Source organism: Scatophagus argus, chromosome 2, assembly GCF_020382885.2.
Source record: "Scatophagus argus isolate fScaArg1 chromosome 2, fScaArg1.pri, whole genome shotgun sequence".
Taxonomy (NCBI): Eukaryota; Metazoa; Chordata; class Actinopteri; family Scatophagidae; genus Scatophagus; species Scatophagus argus.
The window spans coordinates 28,289,996-28,308,224 of record NC_058494.1 but is presented as its reverse complement, the minus strand read 5'-3'; the positions used below and the strand labels follow the sequence as shown (position 1 = coordinate 28,308,224).

The window sequence follows — 18,229 nt, the reverse complement described above, 5'->3', positions numbered from 1 at the left end:
TCTTCATTGCTTTGCTCGGATTAACCACAGGAAGTGTTGCAGATCACATCACTGAGCCGTCATGTCAAAGCTGCTGAGAGCTTCAGGGTTCAGGATCTTCTGTGCAGGATCCGCTTTGGTCCGACAGCCGAGGTCGTGAAATCAGCTTTGAACCCCAAACCGGTTTAAAGTTGAATAACTCTGAGCAGACTGCTGTCTGCTGGTTCGTTTGTGCAGACCAAAACCCTGATGTTGACCCTGTGGTGTCAGAGTCCAGCCGAGTGCAGCCGAGTGCAGCCGAGTCCAGCCTGTCCTGCCATCATGTCAGTGTGTTAAAGAGAACAAAGAGGGTCAGAGATCAGCTGTTAGTCCACATGTGTGACGGAGACAAAAGACGAGCTGATAAGAAAATATCAAACGTCAAGAGACGTCAGCAGAGGAATGCAGCACACACACACTCACGGACGCACACACACGTGCACACACGGACACACAGACACACACACAGACAGTCAGACACACACGTGCACACACGTGCACACACACACACACGTGCACACACACACACACACACACACACACACATGCACACAGACACGCGCACACACACACACGTGCACACACACCCTCACTCACACAGCAGGTGGAGTCGGGTGGAGCTCCATGTATAATGCAGCCTGTCAATCATCAGAGGTGTCGAGTGCCTGAAGGCAGCGACGCCCTGTGAACAGAACAATGAGGCTCATCGGCCTGCAGGTCCGATCGGGTGGAGGTCGGCTCTAAGCGGATTTCGGTCTGAGTCCGGCTGAGATCACAGGACTGGCTCGGAACAGCAGTCCTGCGGTGACTCAGAGTTTCGGGTCATGAAGCTGTTCAGGTTTTGGACAGGACACATGAACACGTCCCCTTCACTCGTCTCTCATGTGTCACAGACTAAATGAACAAAGCGGTTGCTGTGATGTGATGCTGATGTGCGTCTCTGCAGATCTTCGGTGGGCTGGTGTGGATCCTGGTGGCGTGCACTCTGGTGGTGCCGCCGAACCCTCAGGGCTGGGTCATGTTCGTGTCCGTCTTCTGCTTCGTCATGACGTTCATCTGGATGGTGGTCTTCGCCTGCGGGGGCCACAGCAACAGGAGCAGCTGGGCAGCAGCCGTAAGTCCTCCACAAGTCCGTCTCAGACGAAATCCTGCAGCCCGCGGTGCAGCTCAGACCCAAGCACAAACTGATCCGGTCTGGTCCTAGTCCGGTCCGGTTCCGGTTCATGGTGTGTTGTTGTGTCTTTAACGAGACTAAAGACAAACCAAAACGTCTTCATGTTTTTTCTGTTTTCTTCTGACAAACTCTAAAATGAGACGCAGTCGCCTCGTTTGAATTATGGAGGCTCAGATGGGACTGAGGGTCCTGGAGGGACCCGACTGTTCAGGGACTGTCAGACAGTCCAAACCTGCACAGAGAAAAGCCTTCACAGTCTGCGTTTGCATTAGTACAGAGAACAGCAGCAGGAGTTTCAGCAGCTTCCTGTTGGTGCGTTTAAGGACCCTCTGAGATTTGAGACTTTTTATATAAAACTCCTCAACTTTCCACGATTGTTTCTTTGTGTGTTTGTGTTTCGGACTTTTTGGCTCTGCGGTTGTGAACTTTGTGATGCGTTGCAGGACAATTGGAGAAGCAGCTGTTTGCTGCTGACAGACATCAAACTGTCAGTCTGTGTAACCTGGAGACAATTGTGGACACTGAGAACGAGACAAAGAATTTTATTATGTCCTGCTTTTCATCAACAAACCACAAAAGAGCCAGAAAGTCTGAAGCTGAACACAACTTTGTTGTTGTGGGTTTAAAACTTCAGGCCGGTTTCCTTCTGAACAGATTTTGTGTGCCACACGAACACATCATGAGCAGCAGGTTTGTGTCTCGGCGTGTTGCTCATGTCCCTCTGCTGTCCTCTTCCTGTCTGTCAGGACTTCATGTATCACGGCATCGCTGCCTTCTTCTACCTCAGCGCTTCGGTGGCTTTGGCCAAAGTGACCCTGGACATGAAAGACGGGGGCAGCTTCCGAAACTACCAGCTGGACATCTCTGCGGTGGTGAGTCCAGATGAAGTCCTGCTTCTCCTTCTGATTGGCTCTCAACAGGTCCATCCTGACCTCCCATTGGTTTGTTCGCAGCATCACTTCAGCTGTCAGCAGGTCCTCCAGGCCGCAGCTGGTTAGCTTAGCTTAACATGCAGACTGGACACGGGGGGACACTGATTGTGTCCTGATGTTCTGTTTGTCTCTTCAGGTGTTCTCCTACGTGGCGACTCTGCTCTACTTCGTCCACACCATCCTGTCCGCCATCCGATGGAAATCCTTCTGAGCCGCATCAGGACTGGGTGCGTCTTCACCGGGAGGACGACAGCATCGGGACGCGAAGAGACGAAGTTTGTCTTTGAACCGCTCAGCACAAAGTCATCATGTCCAGAGCCTGTCAGCGGGTTGGACCGGCCGTCAGACCACACTGATGTCCTGTCAGCTGCTGATGTTTCTCCTGTCGTGAAAAGCTTCCTCTGGTTTGATTCTGCTTTTATATTTTTATACGATTCAAAGCTCAGCGAGACGTGGATCAGAACAGGAAATCAGCCTGACGCGTTTTATAAAAGACTGCTTGATTTTTGTACATTTTTGAAAATTGGCTGAGGATGAATAAAAGTGATGTGTGGAAACTGAAACGTCTCTGGTTCAGTCTGTCAGGTCAGTCCACAACGTGTTGTGATGGACATTTTGTGTGCTTTGTAGTAACGATGACATAATGTGTACTTTTACTTCATACTGAATGTAGTTAATGTGTAGCTTTAGTTGAGTAGTGTTATAGTGACTGAGTAATGACCTGGTGAACTGACTCTTACAGCCCCGTTATAAATAAACATAAGTTATATATAAATAACATGCTGGGTAAAGCAGAGGGCAGGAAGAGATCTTCATCCCACAGGAGATAAACCTGAACTGGGTGCCAACAGGTCCTGCATCCTGTCTGTTTGTCCTTCAACCTGTGAAGCTCCAAACAAAGAACCAGAGACACATCAGATGGTACAAAATGAGATGAGGTCTTCAGTCAGGGGGGCTCAGCTCTGAACTGCTTGCTGCCGTGCGGTTCTGAGTGTTGCCTCGTCTCTATAGAGATTAAAACATTTTGGTGCAGACTATCTTCTGGATTTGTTGTGTTAACGTAATGTAATGACGTACTGACGTTACTGCAGGGAGCACAGCGAGTGTGCAGCTTCCTGTTAGCTCCAACACTGTTGCCATCATGCAGTCCGGAGTGTCAGGACCAGATTCTGATCTGTCATTTAAAGGGACAGTTCACACCAAAATCAAACACCCAGCTGCTCCCTCTCACCTGTAGTTCTGTTGATCCATCTGATAGTTTCTGCTGTGAGCTGAGCTTTGCAGACGTCTGCCTTCACTTGAATGTCATGGAAGCAGATGACACAAAAAGAAAAACAGCAGCGTGTCTTTCCAGAAACCAAGACCCGGTTACTCAGGATGATCCCCAGAGCTGGACGTGAGCAGGTCCAGACAGGAACTACTTTCTTTCTGTGTCGTTACGCAGAAGGAAACACGAATCTACTCAGCACAACAGGCGAGCCGTGTTCATCACACTGCTGAGTCATGTTGGGCTCGAGCACACAGGCCGAGTCCTCCGGTGGGTCTGGACAACAAACAGGTTTGTTCTGAGACTGGACCAGAGACAGAAACCTCAGGAGGACACTGGACTGACAGCACCTGAACAGCATCACTGGACTCTGTGCAAGAGGAGGTGGTTTTCACAGTTCAGTGATTAAAGGTGATCTGATGGAGATGAAGATTTAAAGTGTTTGATAAGATGAACACACACACACACACACATGCACACACAGAGTGGTGTGAAATTAATGAGGGAAGGCAGCAGGTGATGACAGTAAGAAACCGCCATCTTGCACTGGACGATCAGAACAACTCTATCCGACCTGCAGGACATTTACACCAAACGATGCAGGTCGAGAGCTGAGAAGATCCTCAGGCAGCCCCATCACCCCGGACACTCACTCTTCTCCCTGCTGCCATCAGGCCGTCGGTTCTGCTGCCTGAGAACCAACACTGAGAGGATGAGGAGAAGCTTCTTCCTCCAGGCCATCCGTCTGCTCAACAGTGAGCGTTAATCTGGACAATCCCACTCCCACCTGCACTACATGTAAATACTGCACATTTTCACTTTTTTAAATTTAAATTTAATTTTATTATTTTTCTTTAAATTTAAATTTTTGATTTACCTATTTTTGGTAGCAGGGACATAAAGAATTTCACTGCACATTGTACCGTGTATGATCTGTATCTTGACGTCATTTGGAGCCAGAGTCTGTGCAGTAGAGACCGGGAGGTGGAGCCGCAGTGTCGAGTTCCCGCCCACACTCCCATCAGAACCAATCAGGAGCAGCACTCAGCTGTCAATCATGACTTTTCAGGCCCTTTTCATAGTGTAAGAGAGTTTTTTTGGAGGTTTTTAACTATTGCCTTACTTATTACTTAGTTAAACTATCGAGGGGCTGTGGGTAAAGTCAGAGCACGAGGACGACTTCTTCTGTCTCACTCGATCCACTTTAATGTCCGAAGCCAAAGTCCAGGACAACAGAAAACGGCCCACACATCACTCCGCCAATACCAACCACAACTCACATCACCTGCATGCGCCGCACCACGTAGTTCCAGACGAAAGTGATGAGAAAAATGAACAAACATTAGAGACAGAGAGGGACTGAACTGAACTGAACTCCCTGGAGGAGGTTTTCTGAGCCTCAGCAGCAAACTGAAGTCCCTCTGAGCGCTGAAAACATCAGCTGACGAGCTTCCGTCTCATTTCAACCACAGCCGTTTGCTTTCACTTTCCCTCAGCTGCTGACGCAGATTATTCTGTGGCTCCGCACTCAAAGGTAAACGAGTGTTTTTCTCTCTGTTGTTCTCTAATGACTCGTGTTATGTGACTGTTTGTGCCTTCCGGTACTTTGACTCGATCCTCACAGTCCAAAGTGTTTGAATGTGTGGCAGGAGTCGAGTCTGTCGGCCGACACGACCGACCGCTCGGCTCTTGTGCTTTTTAGCAGAAGACGTTTGAAAGAGTGAAAAGCGGCTTCAGCTGTGATGCTAACAGCTGCTAACAGTCAGGAATCAGCGGGAAAGCTTGTTTATTCTCACACTTTGTTTGTTTGTTAGTTTGTGATGGAGAAAATACTTTAAGGAAGTCACGTTCATTACCGTAAAGATGAGAGTAGAGACGCACTTCAGTCTGTCCGTCTGTGCTGTGCGGGTCATGAGCTCCATCTAGTGGACTGACAGCAGAACTGCTCACATTCCAGTTCAAAGAAGCTTTATTGACAGCAGACGTTTGACTGCGTGTCCCTCAGGTTGTGATGTGTGGACATCAGGCAGCTCTGTCTCCTTCTCCTCGTTAAGCAGCAGCAGACGTTACCATGGCGACGCAGCCAGGTGAGAAGAGAGCCACCTTGGAGACACTGAAGACTCTGACGCTGACAGGTGAGTCCTGTTTTGTAGTCCAGCCCTGTGATCCTCTAAATGTTGGGATGTTTTTAAACTGGCACCATCCAACTGGAATCATTTAAGAGTCTGAAAGTCCAACAGACCTTCAGGTGGAGATTAAAGTGCAGCTCAGAGTGTCAGCATTTCTACTGTCATGTCAGCTGTCAGCTTTGTGTTTCGTCCAATCACAGCTCTGGATGTTGGCCTGCTGATCCAGACTGTGTGAAGGTGTGGGCTCTGCTATGAATCAGTGTGAGGAGACAGAGGAGGGAGTCCCTCCCTCTAAAACCACTCTGTGTGGGGAACCTGACAGCCAGACCAAAGCTCAGAGGTGAGATGAGGATCTCTAACTGTCCATGACTCTTCTCCATGTCACAGCTCAGCACTCACATCACTCCACCATCATTATTCACACTCAAAGCTCTGTGTGTGTTGTGTTGAAGCCCCGAGCAGCAGCAGAGACCAGACTGTCCTGATCCTGAACCTGAACCTGAACCTGAACCTGAACCTGAACCCAGCTGTGTGTCCATCAGGAGCCACCGGTTCATGCATCAACGATTGCAGTTTAAAGGACGACTTCCTCCAGAGACTCAGTAAGTCAACACAGTCCCAGTTAGCAGGAACTTTCCCATAACTTCCTGTGATCCTGGCTGCTTCAGATTCTTCTTCATTGACTTCATATTTCTTCATATTTACTCAGGAGCTGCATGAGAGCAGGTAGAGACCATCATGGATTTGTTCTGCCCCCCCACATGCTGTCCCTTCACTTTGATTGTTCCTTCTAATCAACTCATCAAGTGAACAAAATAGACGAGGTTGGATTTTATTTTCCAGCAGCTTTTTTCAGTGTCAAAGATTCAGAGCAGTTTGTTGTTCACTCTCACTACAGAGCTGGGCTGAACAATTGAAATCAGCCAATAGCACATCTGGACTGTTGACTCCTTCAGGCTGTTCATTTGAGGTACATGACATCAGGGTCAGTTAGAGTCCACATCAGAAAGCAAAGGGAGGCTTCCAGTGTGTCGTCATCACATTCACACTGAAGTCAAAATGCTGTTTGCTGACGAGCACATTAACTGTCCCCTCAGTCCTGCATGAAGGCTTGCAAATCCTCATGAGACAGAGGAGCGTCCCCTCCTGTCCTGCTGTCCTCCTGCCTTTGTCATGTCTCCCTGGAGAGCTCCTGTTCCCTCCTCTTCCTCTCTCTGACCTTCACTGAGATGCTCACATCTCCAGGAGTCGGCAGAGCTTTGAATGTTTTGTCTCCAGCTTGACCATCAAAGTGAAGCTTTGAGAGGCGCATTAGTTTGTCTGTGTGTTTCTATCAGTGTGGACCAGCAGACAGCAGACTCTCCTGTACCCAGCTGTGTGTCCATGAAGAGTGACGGGTCCATGCTTCATCCTCCTCTTAAGTTCAGAGGTGGACACGACTCTGCTGAAGGAAGGTAAGAGTTTAAAGCAGATGAGTTTGATGTTCTGCAGCTTCTCCTTCTATCAAGTCAGTCCACAAAAAGATCTACCAGGTGGTCTCGGCTTTCAGACTCCACTGGCTCCAGATTTGTCATTACAAAGTTACTGTAAGGCAGCTGCTCGGTGGTCTCAGTCTGCTGATTCCAGCAAAGCTTTTTCAAACTCATTTTGTTTCCTGTAGCTTTTTCACTTTTCTGTAAGCAGGAGATTCAGTCCACAGAAACACATCAGTTTTCCAGGACGAAACTCGTGGTTTGACCATCCAAACACTTTGTCAGCAGGTGACAGTGAGCTGCTTCTCAGACCAACCTGAAGGTGGCCTCATTGGTGCCAGAAAACTGGATCAGCTGATCCTTGAAAAGCAACAAGTGCTAAAATGTGTGTAATCATCACACGTCCTGTTTTCTCCACAGAGTTCAGCAGCAACAGTCAGATGTTCTCGGTGGTCAGTCTGTCCAGCAGAATCCAGCAGACCTGGACTCCATATTCATGGTGTGTAAATGTCCAACAACAACTTTTAGCTCAGCTCCAAATCAAATCAACACAGTTTTTATCTTTGTTTTATTCTTTTCCAGCATCTTGAGGAGAACGTTGTCACTTTTGTGAAGAAGGAGCTGAAGAAGTTCCAGAAGGTTCTGAGTCCAGATGACCCAGAAAGCTTAGAGAGGCAGAGTGAGGATGAGGAGGTGTTGGATGGTGAGGATGAAGAGCAGAGGAGCAGCAGCAGAGACGCATTCCTGAAGATCACACTGCACTTCCTGAGGAGAATGAAGCAGGAGGAGCTGGCTGACCGTCTGCACAGCAGTAAGAGGATTTTCCACACTCCACTTTTCTCACATGAACACCAACATCCACTCACTGATTTGTTGTGTTTTCATTCAGGAACTGTTGCTCCAGTTTGTCGACGTCAGCTCCAATCTAAGCTGAAGAAGAAGTGTGAGTGTGTGTTTGAGGGGATTGCTAAAGCAGGAAACCCGACCCTCCTGAATCAGATCTACACAGAGCTCTACATCACAGAGGGAGGGACTGCAGAGGTCAATGAAGAACATGAGGTCAGACAGATTGAAACAGCATCCAGGAAAACCAGAAGACCAGAGACAACAATCAGACAAGAAGACATCTTTAAAGCCTCACCTGGAAGAGATGGACCAATCAGAACAGTGATGACAAAGGGAGTGGCTGGCATTGGGAAAACAGTCTTAACACAGAAGTTCACTCTGGACTGGGCTGAAGACAAAACCAACCAGGACGTCCACTTCACATTTCCATTCACTTTCAGAGAGCTGAATGTGCTGAAGGAGAAGAAGTTCAGCTTGGTGGAACTTGTTCATGACTTCTTCACTGAAACCAAAGAAGCAGGAATCTGCAGGTTTGAGAAGTTCCAGGTTGTGTTCATCTTTGACGGTCTGGATGAGTGTCGACTTCCTCTGGACTTCCACAACAATGAGATCCTGACTGATGTCACAGAGTCCACCTCAGTGGATGTGCTGCTGACAAACCTCATCAGGGGGAATCTGCTTCCCTCTGCTCGCCTCTGGATAACCACACGACCTGCAGCAGCCAATCAGATCCCTCCTGAGTGTGTTGACATGGTGACAGAGGTCAGAGGGTTCACTGACCCACAGAAGGAGGAGTACTTCAGGAAGAGATCCAGACATGATAAGAAGCGTGCCAGCAGAATCATCTCCCACATCAAGACATCACGAAGCCTCCACATCATGTGCCACATCCCAGTCTTCTGCTGGATCACTGCTACAGTTCTGGAGGATGTGTTGAAGACCAGAGAGGGAGGAGAGCTGCCCAAGACCTTGACTGAGATGTACATCCACTTCCTGGTGGTTCAGTCCAAAGTGAAGAACATCAAGTATGATGGAGGAGATGGGACAGATCCACAGTGGAATCCAGACAGCAGGAAGATGATTGAGTCTCTGGGAAAACTGGCTTTTGAGCAGCTGCAGAAAGGCAACCTGATCTTCTATGAATCAGACCTGACAGACTGTGGCATCGATATCAGAGCAGCCTCAGTGTACTCAGGAGTGTTCACCCAGATCTTTAAAGAGGAGAGAGGACTGTACCAGGACAAGGTGTTCTGCTTCATCCATCTGAGCGTTCAGGAGTTTCTGGCTGCTCTTCACGTCCATCAGACATTCATCAACTCTGGTGTCAACCTGCTGGCAGAAGAACAAACAAACCAATCTAAACTATTATTGCATGCAACATTTTACAACAAACTGGAGCAAGCTCTCCTGTACCAGAGTGCTGTGGACAAGGCCTTGCAGAGTCCAAATGGACACCTGGACTTGTTCCTCCGCTTCCTCCTGGGTCTTTCACTGCAGACCAATCAGACTCTCCTACGAGATCTGATGAAACACACAGGAAGTATCTCACAGACCAATCAGGAACTAGTTGAATACATCAAGAAGAAGATCAGTGAGAATCTGTCTCCAGAGAGGAGCATCAATCTGTTCCACTGTCTGAATGAACTGAATGATGGTTCTCTGGTGGAGGAGATCCAACAGTCCCTGAGGTCAGGAAGTCTCTCCACAGATAAACTGTCTCCTGCTCAGTGGTCAGCTCTGGTCTTCATCTTACTGTCATCAGAAGAAGATCTGGACGTGTTTGACCTGAAGAAATACTCTGCTTCAGAGGAGGCTCTTCTGAGGCTGCTGCCAGTGGTCAAAGCCTCCAACAAAGCTCTGTAAGTGAACCCAGAACTGCAGGTACTGACTGGATCACATGTGACGGGTTGTTCTCAAATAATGTGAGTTTTGGTCAAATGAGAATTCAGAAATGTAGTTGATAGGTTGATCAGGTGAAGAACCTGCAAAGTGTTAGAATCACATCAAAGATCAGGACCCAAAATGCAGACCCTGACGTGAGAGTTGAGGTGAACAAAAGGAACTTTAATGAACTTTAATGAACCAGAAGCAGGCAAACAAAAGGCGACTGTGAGTCCTGGTAAAAATGGTCCAAACAAAGAAGATCCAGAAACCAGAAGCAACGCTGGGACCAGCAGAAAACACAGAACGCAGGGTTTGCCAGGGAACTCAGAGAAACACAGCAAATCCACAACAAACACAAGGACAGCACAGGTGTATAAAGGTGATGTAACGAGACAGGTGAAACCAATCAGGGAGGAGCAAACTGTCAACAAAGGAGGGAAAACAGACAAAGACAGGAAATGACAAGCTAAACAAGACACAAGAGGAGACAAACTAGAAAATAAAAGTGAAAACTAACTAACTGAAACTTCAACGTGACATAAACTGTTTCTTCACTTTCGCTGACCCTCCACAGGAGCCAGATGAATTAACTTGTGAAGGGTGACCCATAACTGTTATACACTTTTATATTTTTATTGTCATTTTATGACTCAAATAACCACCAGTGTGAGTCACATCAAATATACAATGAAATGTTTTCTTATATGTCCTGTATGTTTTGTTTAGACTGAGTGACTGTAACCTGTCAGAGAGAAGCTGTGAAGCTCTGTCCTCAGTTCTCAGCTCCCAGTCCTCTAGTCTGAGAGAGCTGGACCTGAGTAACAACCACCTGAAGGATTCAGGAGTGAAGCTGCTGTCTGCTGGACTGAAGAGTCCAAACTGTCAGCTGGAGACTCTCAGGTCAGGATTCATTTTTAATAGCTGACCATTTCAGTTTTGTTGGACATATACATTCTGATATCACTGATGATAGCCTCCAATCTGTTTTCATGTGTGTGTGTGTGTGTGTGTGTGTCTGCAGGTTGTCAGGCTGTATGATCACACAGGAAGGCTGTACTTCTCTGGCCTCAGCTCTGAGATCCAACCCCTCCCATCTGAGAGAGCTGGACCTGAGCTACAATCATCCAGGAGACTCAGGAGTGAGGCTGCTGTCTGCTGGACTGGAGGATCCACACTGGAGACTGGACACTCTCAGGTATGACCAGACAACAAGAGCTCACACACTGTTTGTCTGTCACAGTGACAAGCTGAGGACTGAGTCTGTGTATGAAATGTGTTTTCTAAATGCAGCCGTTTTGTCTTCATGGTGGATCTGAGTGAAGGTTGATGAAGATCATTGATGAGGAAGCTTCTGAAGGTTCATCCTGACTTTGTTTCTTCCTCCAGGGTGGAACATGGTGGAGAGCAGAGGCTGAAACCTGGTCTGAGGAAGTGTAAGTGTGTGTTGACTTTGATTGATGAAAACAAGGCAGCACATGTTAAAGTAGTTTCAGTCTAAAGCTTGTGTATCTGCATTCAGCTCTCAGTTTGATAGAAGATCCAACAAGATGAGTCAGTGTGAAGTTTTGATCTAATGAACAGTCAGTCTGTTAATGAAGCAACAAATGAAGCCATCAGGTGTGTTAGATGATAAACTGCTGCTGTATTGTGTCTTGTTCTCTCCATCAGGGGCCTGTGAACTCACAGTGGACACAAACACAGTAAACAGATTCCTCAAACTGTCTGACAACAACAGGAAGGTGACAGCAGTGAGAGAGAAGCAGCCTCATCCTGATCATCCAGAGAGGTTTGACTTCTGGCCTCAGCTGCTGTGTAGACCTGGACTGACTGGTCGCTGCTACTGGGAGGTCGAGTGGAGTGGAAGAGTTTTTATATCAGTGACTTACAGAGGAATCAGAAGGAAAGGAAAGACTGATGACTGCTGGTTTGGAGGGAATAATCAGTCCTGGAGTCTGATGTGCTTTGATGGTGGTTTCTCTGTCTGGCACAATAACATAAGGACAAACCTCTCCTCCCCCTCCTCCTCCTCCTCCTCCTCCTCCTCCTCCCCTGTCTCTGATAGAGTTGCAGTGTATGTGGACTGTCCTGCTGGCACTCTGTCCTTCTACAGAGTCTCCTCTGACACACTGATCCACCTCCACACCTTCAACACCACATTCACTGAACCTCTTCAAGCTGGATTTGGGTTCTGCTCATCAGGTTCCTCAGTGTCTCTGAGTTCAGTGTAGGAGGGAGAGTCTCCTCCTGTTAGAGGAACACACACACACACACACACACACACAGTTTGAAGTAACTTGAAATCCTTTTAAATGTGTTTTCATTCAGGTTTTGTAACAAAGATTTTAGTTTGATGTTTTCTGTACTTTACAATCTGAACTGATTTGTCACATAAATAAGCGTGTTTATCCAATAAAATCAGGTTCCAGACTCTCACATCATCTAAAGATTTTTTCCTGATCACTTTGATATTAATGTTGATGTTATTGGTGTGTAATTGATCCTGGGAAGGTTGAAAGCTGTCAGAAATCCTTCAGAGTCATTTCCACAGTAAATCTGTGTATATGAATGGATGGAGGTGAGTGTCAGTGTTCCAGGGATATAAGAAACATGTTGATGAGACATTCTGACACTTCTGGCAAAAATCAACTCATATTGTAAAACATCAAAATGTTCATTTTCATGCATTTTGTCTTTCTTCTTCTTCTGCTGTTTGTCTTAGACATTTGGGCTGAATGAGACGTTTTTAGCACTACACTTCCCATCATTCTTTGGGTGATGTAACAGGAAGTGTAGTGTTGCAGTGGAGTCAGTCGCTGTGTGTCTGTAGTTGCTCCACTTCCCCTCAGGCCCTGGTACTACAGAACAGCATCCGTCACACAGAGGCCACTTGGAGAGCAGAGGGAAAGTGGAGGGTGGAGGAGCAGGGAGTCCAATCCAGTGAACTTGTCCTTGTCCACTCTGAGCCAGCAGATGGACCAGCAGTTGTCTCCTCAGAGCTTCACTGCTGGTACTGCAGATAATAAAACACTCATTAGAATATTAATTAGTCTGTTTGTGTTTGTCTGTAACATTTTCTCATTTTTCTTTGTTTCCTGTTTTCTTGTGTGTCTGCACTTCCTGTCCTCACGTGTCTCTCAGTCTCTTGGTCTCAAGGTGAGTCAGTCGTCTCTGCAGCCTGGACGTCGAGCTGCTAGCAGTAAGTCTGCATCCATATGATTTGATTTGAATTTTCATAATGATGGTTGTCTACATTCCTCCCACCACCAGTGCGTCACGGAATGTTGATGTCATCAAGTCCGCGACCGCCAGACTTCAGCCTGTTACGTACTGATCTCGTTCAGTCGGCTCAACAGGAAGTGACTGAAACCCAAAGTCTGATGTTCAGCTGTGGTGGTCAGTGTCGGCTGGACAGACTGGTGTGGAGGGCAGGATCTGTGGTGGGCACAGAGCTGGACTCTGTAGTGTCAGTAGCAGAAAAACAGACCCTGGATCAGATCCTGTCCATCCTGGACCACACCTCCCACCCTCTGCACAGGACTCTGATCAGTCAGAGGAGTGTGTTCAGCACCAGGCTGCTGTCTCTGACCTGCTCCACAAACAGACTCAGGAACTTGTTTGTCCTGCTGGCCATTAGACTCTACAACACATCTCTGGGTGTTCAGGGGTCACGATCCCAGCGACAGTCTGAGCCTGAGTCACACCAGGTGTAACATCTGAGGACTCTCCTGCTAACAGTTAGGCCTTGTTTGTTTGTTTATCTGTTTACTGTTTGACTAGCCTACACTGCTATAATGTGCTACTGGATGTTTGAATTCCCCCCTGGATCAATAAAGGATCCATCTATCTATCTGTAACCAGGTGATAAATGCAGAAATGTAAAGCATGAAGCCACAGAAAAAGTAGCGCTGTAGATATCAATGTTCGACAGCAGGGGGCGTAGTTTCCCCGTTTGTTTGAGAGTCATGTGCTTGTTGGGGGGTCAGGATGCTCCAGATAACAAACAGAAGCACAGCAGCACTCGCTGCAGGGAGAAGCTGCTGCTGCTGATGTGAGAACGATGAATATTACTGTTTGGTTTAAGTATTTAACACGACGCGGCTGTCAGCTGGTTCATCAACAAGATGGCGCTGTCCCAGATGGCAGCGCGCAGCCGCAGCTCTCGTTGTGTTTTTTATCTTTATATGTTGTTGGTTTATTCCTGCTCAGTTGTTTTCTCTGATTATCCACAACCAGTCAGGAAAGTTGTGGCAATGGTTGGATTAAGTTTTATTCCTCTTCTCCGCGTTTTTCTGTTACTTTTACTACTCTTTGTAACAGAGAACGTTGCCGATAGCGGTGGGGGCATTGTTTACACCCGCGAACAGCTGATTGCGCTGTGTGAGCGCGTGCTGCTGCCCGGAGACAGACCTGTGGTCCCGCAGGAGTTACGGAGGAGACGCCGGCGCTGCAGGTCCGGAGTCAAACGGAGGGAGAGGAGGAGAAGACATAAACCAGCGGTCCCAGTGATCATAGTGGGAAACGTGAGGTCTCTGGGGAATAAGACGGACGAACTGGCAGCGCTAGTGAAGACCCAGAGGGAATACCGTGAGTGTAGCATATTCTGCTTCAGTGAAACATGGCTGCACTCGCACATCCCAGGTTACGGTTTGATACGAGGTGACAGAGACTGTTCCAAGAGTCGGAAGAGGAAGGGTGGCGGGCTTGCACTTTATGTGAGTGAGAGGTGGTGCAACCCCGGACATGTGAGCGTGAAGGAGCGGATCTGCACCCCGGACATTGAACTGCTAGCGGTGGGAATGCGCCCGTATTATTTACCGAGAGAGTTCACGTCCACCATTGTTATCGCTGTTTACATCCCCCCGTCAGCTGATGCAGCGGTGGCCTGTGAAGTCATCAGCTGCACCGCGGCCAAACTACAGACTGAACACCCGGATGCATTCATGGTTATTACAGCAGATTTGCTTCACTGGACAAAACTCTCAATAACTTCCACCAGTATGTCGACTGCCCCACCAGAGACAATAAGACGCTGGATCTCCTGTATGCTAATGCCATGGATGCATATGACGCCACAGCCCCCCCTCGGCAGGTCAGACCACAACTTGGTCATGATGACTCCCAACTATGTAAGAGGCAGCAAGTACACACCAGGACGGTGAGGAGGTGGACACAGGAGGCTGCTGAGGCACTGCAGGACTGCTTCGAGTCAACAGACTGGGATGTACTCTGTGAGCCGCATGGGGAGACATCAATATGATGACTGACTGCATCACTCAGTACATCAGATTCTGTGAGGACACCACCATGTCGGCCCGGACTGTGCACTGCTACTCCAATAACAAGCCCTGGATCACCAGTGATCTGAAGGAACTTCTGAACGAGGAGAAGAAGGCTTTCAGGTCTGGAGACAGAGAGGAGCAGAGGAGGGTGCAGCATGAACTCAGAGACATGCTGAGGACATGCTGAGGACATGTAAGGACGACTACAGGAGGAAACTGGAGGCCAAACTCCAACAGAACAGTGTGAGGGATGTGTGGACGGGAATGAAACACATCACAGGGATGAAGGGCAAAGACAGGCAGACATCAGGGAGCCTGGACAGAGCAAACCAGCTCAACCAGGTTTTTAACAGGTTTAGCTCACCTCCTGCCACCCCGTCAACACCCCCAACCTCCCACACACCCACACTGTCCCAAATGGCTCGACCCAACCCCCAGCATTCTCCTGTACAGCACCTCATCTGTCCCTCCTCTCTCTCCCCCACCTCCTCCGCCTCCACGGAAGACATCATCATCAGCCCAACAGTGACTACAGACCAGGTTAGGAGGCAGCTGGAAAAACTACATCAGTGGAAGGCTGCAGGTCCTGATGACATCACACCCAGGATCCTGAAGACCTGTGCCAGCCAGCTGTCTCCTGTATTGGGACATCTGTACAACCTGAGCCTGAGTCAAGAACTACAACTTTGTAGAGCGGTCCAAACAGAATCACCTGAGACTGAATGTCAACAAGACCAAAGAGATGGTGATCGACTTCAGGAGGAAGAGGACGCCTTCACAGCCACTACGGATCAGGGGGGACTACAGGTGGTGGACTACAGCGCTAACGCTAACAGACTTGATAAGATCATGAAGAGGGATGGCTCTGTACTCGGTCTCAGGCTGGAGTCTGTTGAGACTGTGGAGGACGCTGAACAAACTGTTATCCATCGTGGACAACGATCAGCACCTCCTCCATCACACAGTAGACAGACAGCAGAGCACCTTCTCCCACAGGCTGCTACAGGAAGTCTTTCCTGCCACATGCCATCACACTGTACAATAACAGCTAAAACTGTGGTCATAACATACAGTCACTACACACTTTATATGTTTTACTCACTCACCTTACATTCTACTGGCACCTTACGCTCTACCTCTACTTTATTTTGCACTACATTACACTGTTTACCGTTGTATACTGTATATACTTTTTTCATATTGCCTTGTATATATATTTTATATATGCCACTTTTTATTTAGTTATTTTTAACATTTTGTTTAGCTTGTTGTGTGTATTGCTGTTGCTGCACTGCAGTTTCCCAGCCTGGGATCAATAAAGTATATCTATGTATGTATCTGTCTATCTATCAGTGTGTGACATCCTCACTGAAATCCTCTTTTTGTGAACTCGGTGGTGATTTCAGATGCTGGTGGAGTGAAAACACCACATGTGGGCCACCGGAGCTCCTTACCTGTGAATTTGGTCAGAAAGGGTTTGTTGAAAATGTTTGATAACTTTATTTTTCTAATGTGTTTACCTGTGTGGAAACATGTTGTTTACTCAGTGAAATGAAGCCGTTTGTCAGGTTGATAAGCTCTGAGGTGCTGACTGTGTGTCCTGTTGTCCTTCCATTAGACACACTGCTGTGTTTGTTAGCTACGTAGGAGCAGCACTGGATTCCTCTTTTATTTGCTCTGAGGGACATCAGTTCATTTTCATTTTGGAAAGACAATTAAAGATACGACAACAAAAACTGTGTTTGAAGTTGTGTGTGTGATTTACCCGAGCTTCAAATCTGTCTGTCTGCATGTCTGTCTGTCTGTCTGCCTGCCTGCCTGCCTGTCTGTCTGTCTGCCTGCCTGCCTGTCTGTCTGTCTGCCTCCATCCGTTTCCACGAGTGAAACTCGACATGAAGTGAATGTCGTGTCGACAGTCGAGTCTGAATTCTGAGTAAAAAGTCGGTTTGTGTTTCTGCAAAGCAGCCAGACGTTAAGGGAGGGGACAGAAGGAAGGAGGGGACGGCGGTGGACTGAGACAAGTGAGACACCAGTCCAGCTGTGTGTGAGGGGACAGAAGGAAGGAGGGGACGGCGGTGGACTGAGACAAGTGAGACACCAGTCCAGCTGTGTGTGAGGGGACAGAAGGAAGGAGGGGACGGCGGTGGACTGAGACAAGTGAGACACCAGTCCAGCTGTGTGTGAGGGGACAGAAGGAAGGAGGGGACGGCGGTGGACTGAGACATGTGAGACACCAGTCCAGCTGTGTGTGAGGGGACAGCAGACGTTCAGCGCAGCATCAAACTGAAACCCGAACACAACGAAACGTGAAGTGGATCAAAGAGTCGGAAAGCTTCAACGCTCTGATCTGATCCTGAATCAAGTCCAGACAGCAGCTTGGTGGAATAAACTGTGTGCGAGGCCCCCTACAGGCAGGAACAGGACATGACAGCTGCAGTGAAGAGTGTCAGTGTGCAGAGTGAACAGCAGGGGGCAGCACATCCACACAGAGACTGGCAGCAGCACCTGACGGAGCCCTGAAGCCTCCAGGTGTGACGTTTGGTCCAGCTGCGGCTCCAAACGACACTTCAGACGTCAGCTTCCGGTCAGGATCCTGAAGCTTCCTGTCGCAGCTCAGAGACGGTTTCAGTCCGCCCTGCAGCGGCTGATCTCTGAGGTGGATTTGTGATGTGATGGTCCGTCTGTTGAGACTCTGTTAAAGGGAACTTCCCCCTAAAACAAGTCGAGCACGGCAGCCACAGTCTGATCTGGTCTCTGGTCTGGTCTCTGGTCTGGTCTCTGGTCTGGTCTCTGATCTGGTCTCTGTGCGCCGCGTTGTGGTTTATACACGTCAGATGAAAAGCGTTCGTCTCACTGCTGAAAAGTCTTTTATTTCCACATTTCCTCTGCAAACTGAGCCTCTCCCTCTCTGTCCGTTTCCGTTATCCAGAGTCACATGACGCCTCGTGTGGCCTTCACGGTCCGTCATTAAAGTCCGACAAACAAACACCGACACAAAGACCAAAGGACGGAACAAACAAGCTCCAGTCAGCCACAGAGGAGACAATATGTGAATGAAAATGTCCACAAAAGACAAAATAAAACACCAAAGAAGGAGACAAAATAAAATAACCCAAAACCGCCATGAAATAAGAGGAAGAACTCGTGCGGCATCAGTCGTGTCAGGCTTCACCTCGCGCACCTTCGGTTCCTCAAACACTTTGAAACAGTCAGCAGAGCGGGAAAAAG

General features: G+C 48.1%; 3 protein-coding genes across 3 annotated transcripts in view; all 3 read left to right on the top strand.

The window, feature by feature from the left end:
* The window catches only part of LOC124052694 (myelin and lymphocyte protein-like), a 3,044-nt gene extending 357 nt beyond the window's left edge, over window positions 1-2,687 (top strand). Inside the window, exons 2-4 of the mRNA XM_046377250.1 lie at window positions 965-1,132; window positions 1,939-2,064; window positions 2,261-2,687. Of these exons, the coding sequence (XP_046233206.1) occupies window positions 965-1,132; window positions 1,939-2,064; window positions 2,261-2,335 (369 nt within the window). The 3' untranslated portion in view covers window positions 2,336-2,687. The remainder of the gene's footprint in view (window positions 1-964; window positions 1,133-1,938; window positions 2,065-2,260) is intronic.
* Window positions 2,688-4,795: 2,108 nt separating this feature from the next.
* Window positions 4,796-12,394, top strand: LOC124052540 (protein NLRC3-like). The gene is made up of 12 exons (XM_046376931.1): window positions 4,796-4,925; window positions 5,397-5,526; window positions 5,721-5,860; window positions 5,973-6,122; window positions 6,858-6,974; window positions 7,413-7,491; window positions 7,575-7,803; window positions 7,882-9,697; window positions 10,449-10,622; window positions 10,744-10,917; window positions 11,109-11,155; window positions 11,391-12,394. Exons 3-12 carry the CDS (start codon window positions 5,772-5,774, stop codon window positions 11,948-11,950), a joined length of 3,435 nt encoding a protein of 1,144 aa, XP_046232887.1. The 5' UTR covers window positions 4,796-4,925; window positions 5,397-5,526; window positions 5,721-5,771; the 3' UTR covers window positions 11,951-12,394.
* LOC124052702 (NACHT, LRR and PYD domains-containing protein 12-like) overlaps window positions 4,861-18,229 on the top strand; it is a 231,900-nt gene continuing 218,531 nt past the window's right edge. Inside the window, exon 1 of the mRNA XM_046377263.1 lies at window positions 4,861-4,925. The gene's annotated coding sequence lies outside the window, so the exon portion shown is untranslated. The remainder of the gene's footprint in view (window positions 4,926-18,229) is intronic.

Excerpts from the sequence above, each read along its gene's own strand:
- LOC124052540 (XM_046376931.1), top strand. The coding sequence starts at position 5,772 with ATGAATCAGTGTGAGGAGACAGAGGAGGGAGTCCCTCCCTCTAAAACC. Across the intron at positions 6,123-6,857 it reads CGACTTCCTCCAGAGACTCA|TGTGGACCAGCAGACAGCAG; the intron begins GTAAGTCAACAC and ends TGTTTCTATCAG. Across the intron at positions 6,975-7,412 it reads CACGACTCTGCTGAAGGAAG|AGTTCAGCAGCAACAGTCAG; the intron begins GTAAGAGTTTAA and ends TTTTCTCCACAG.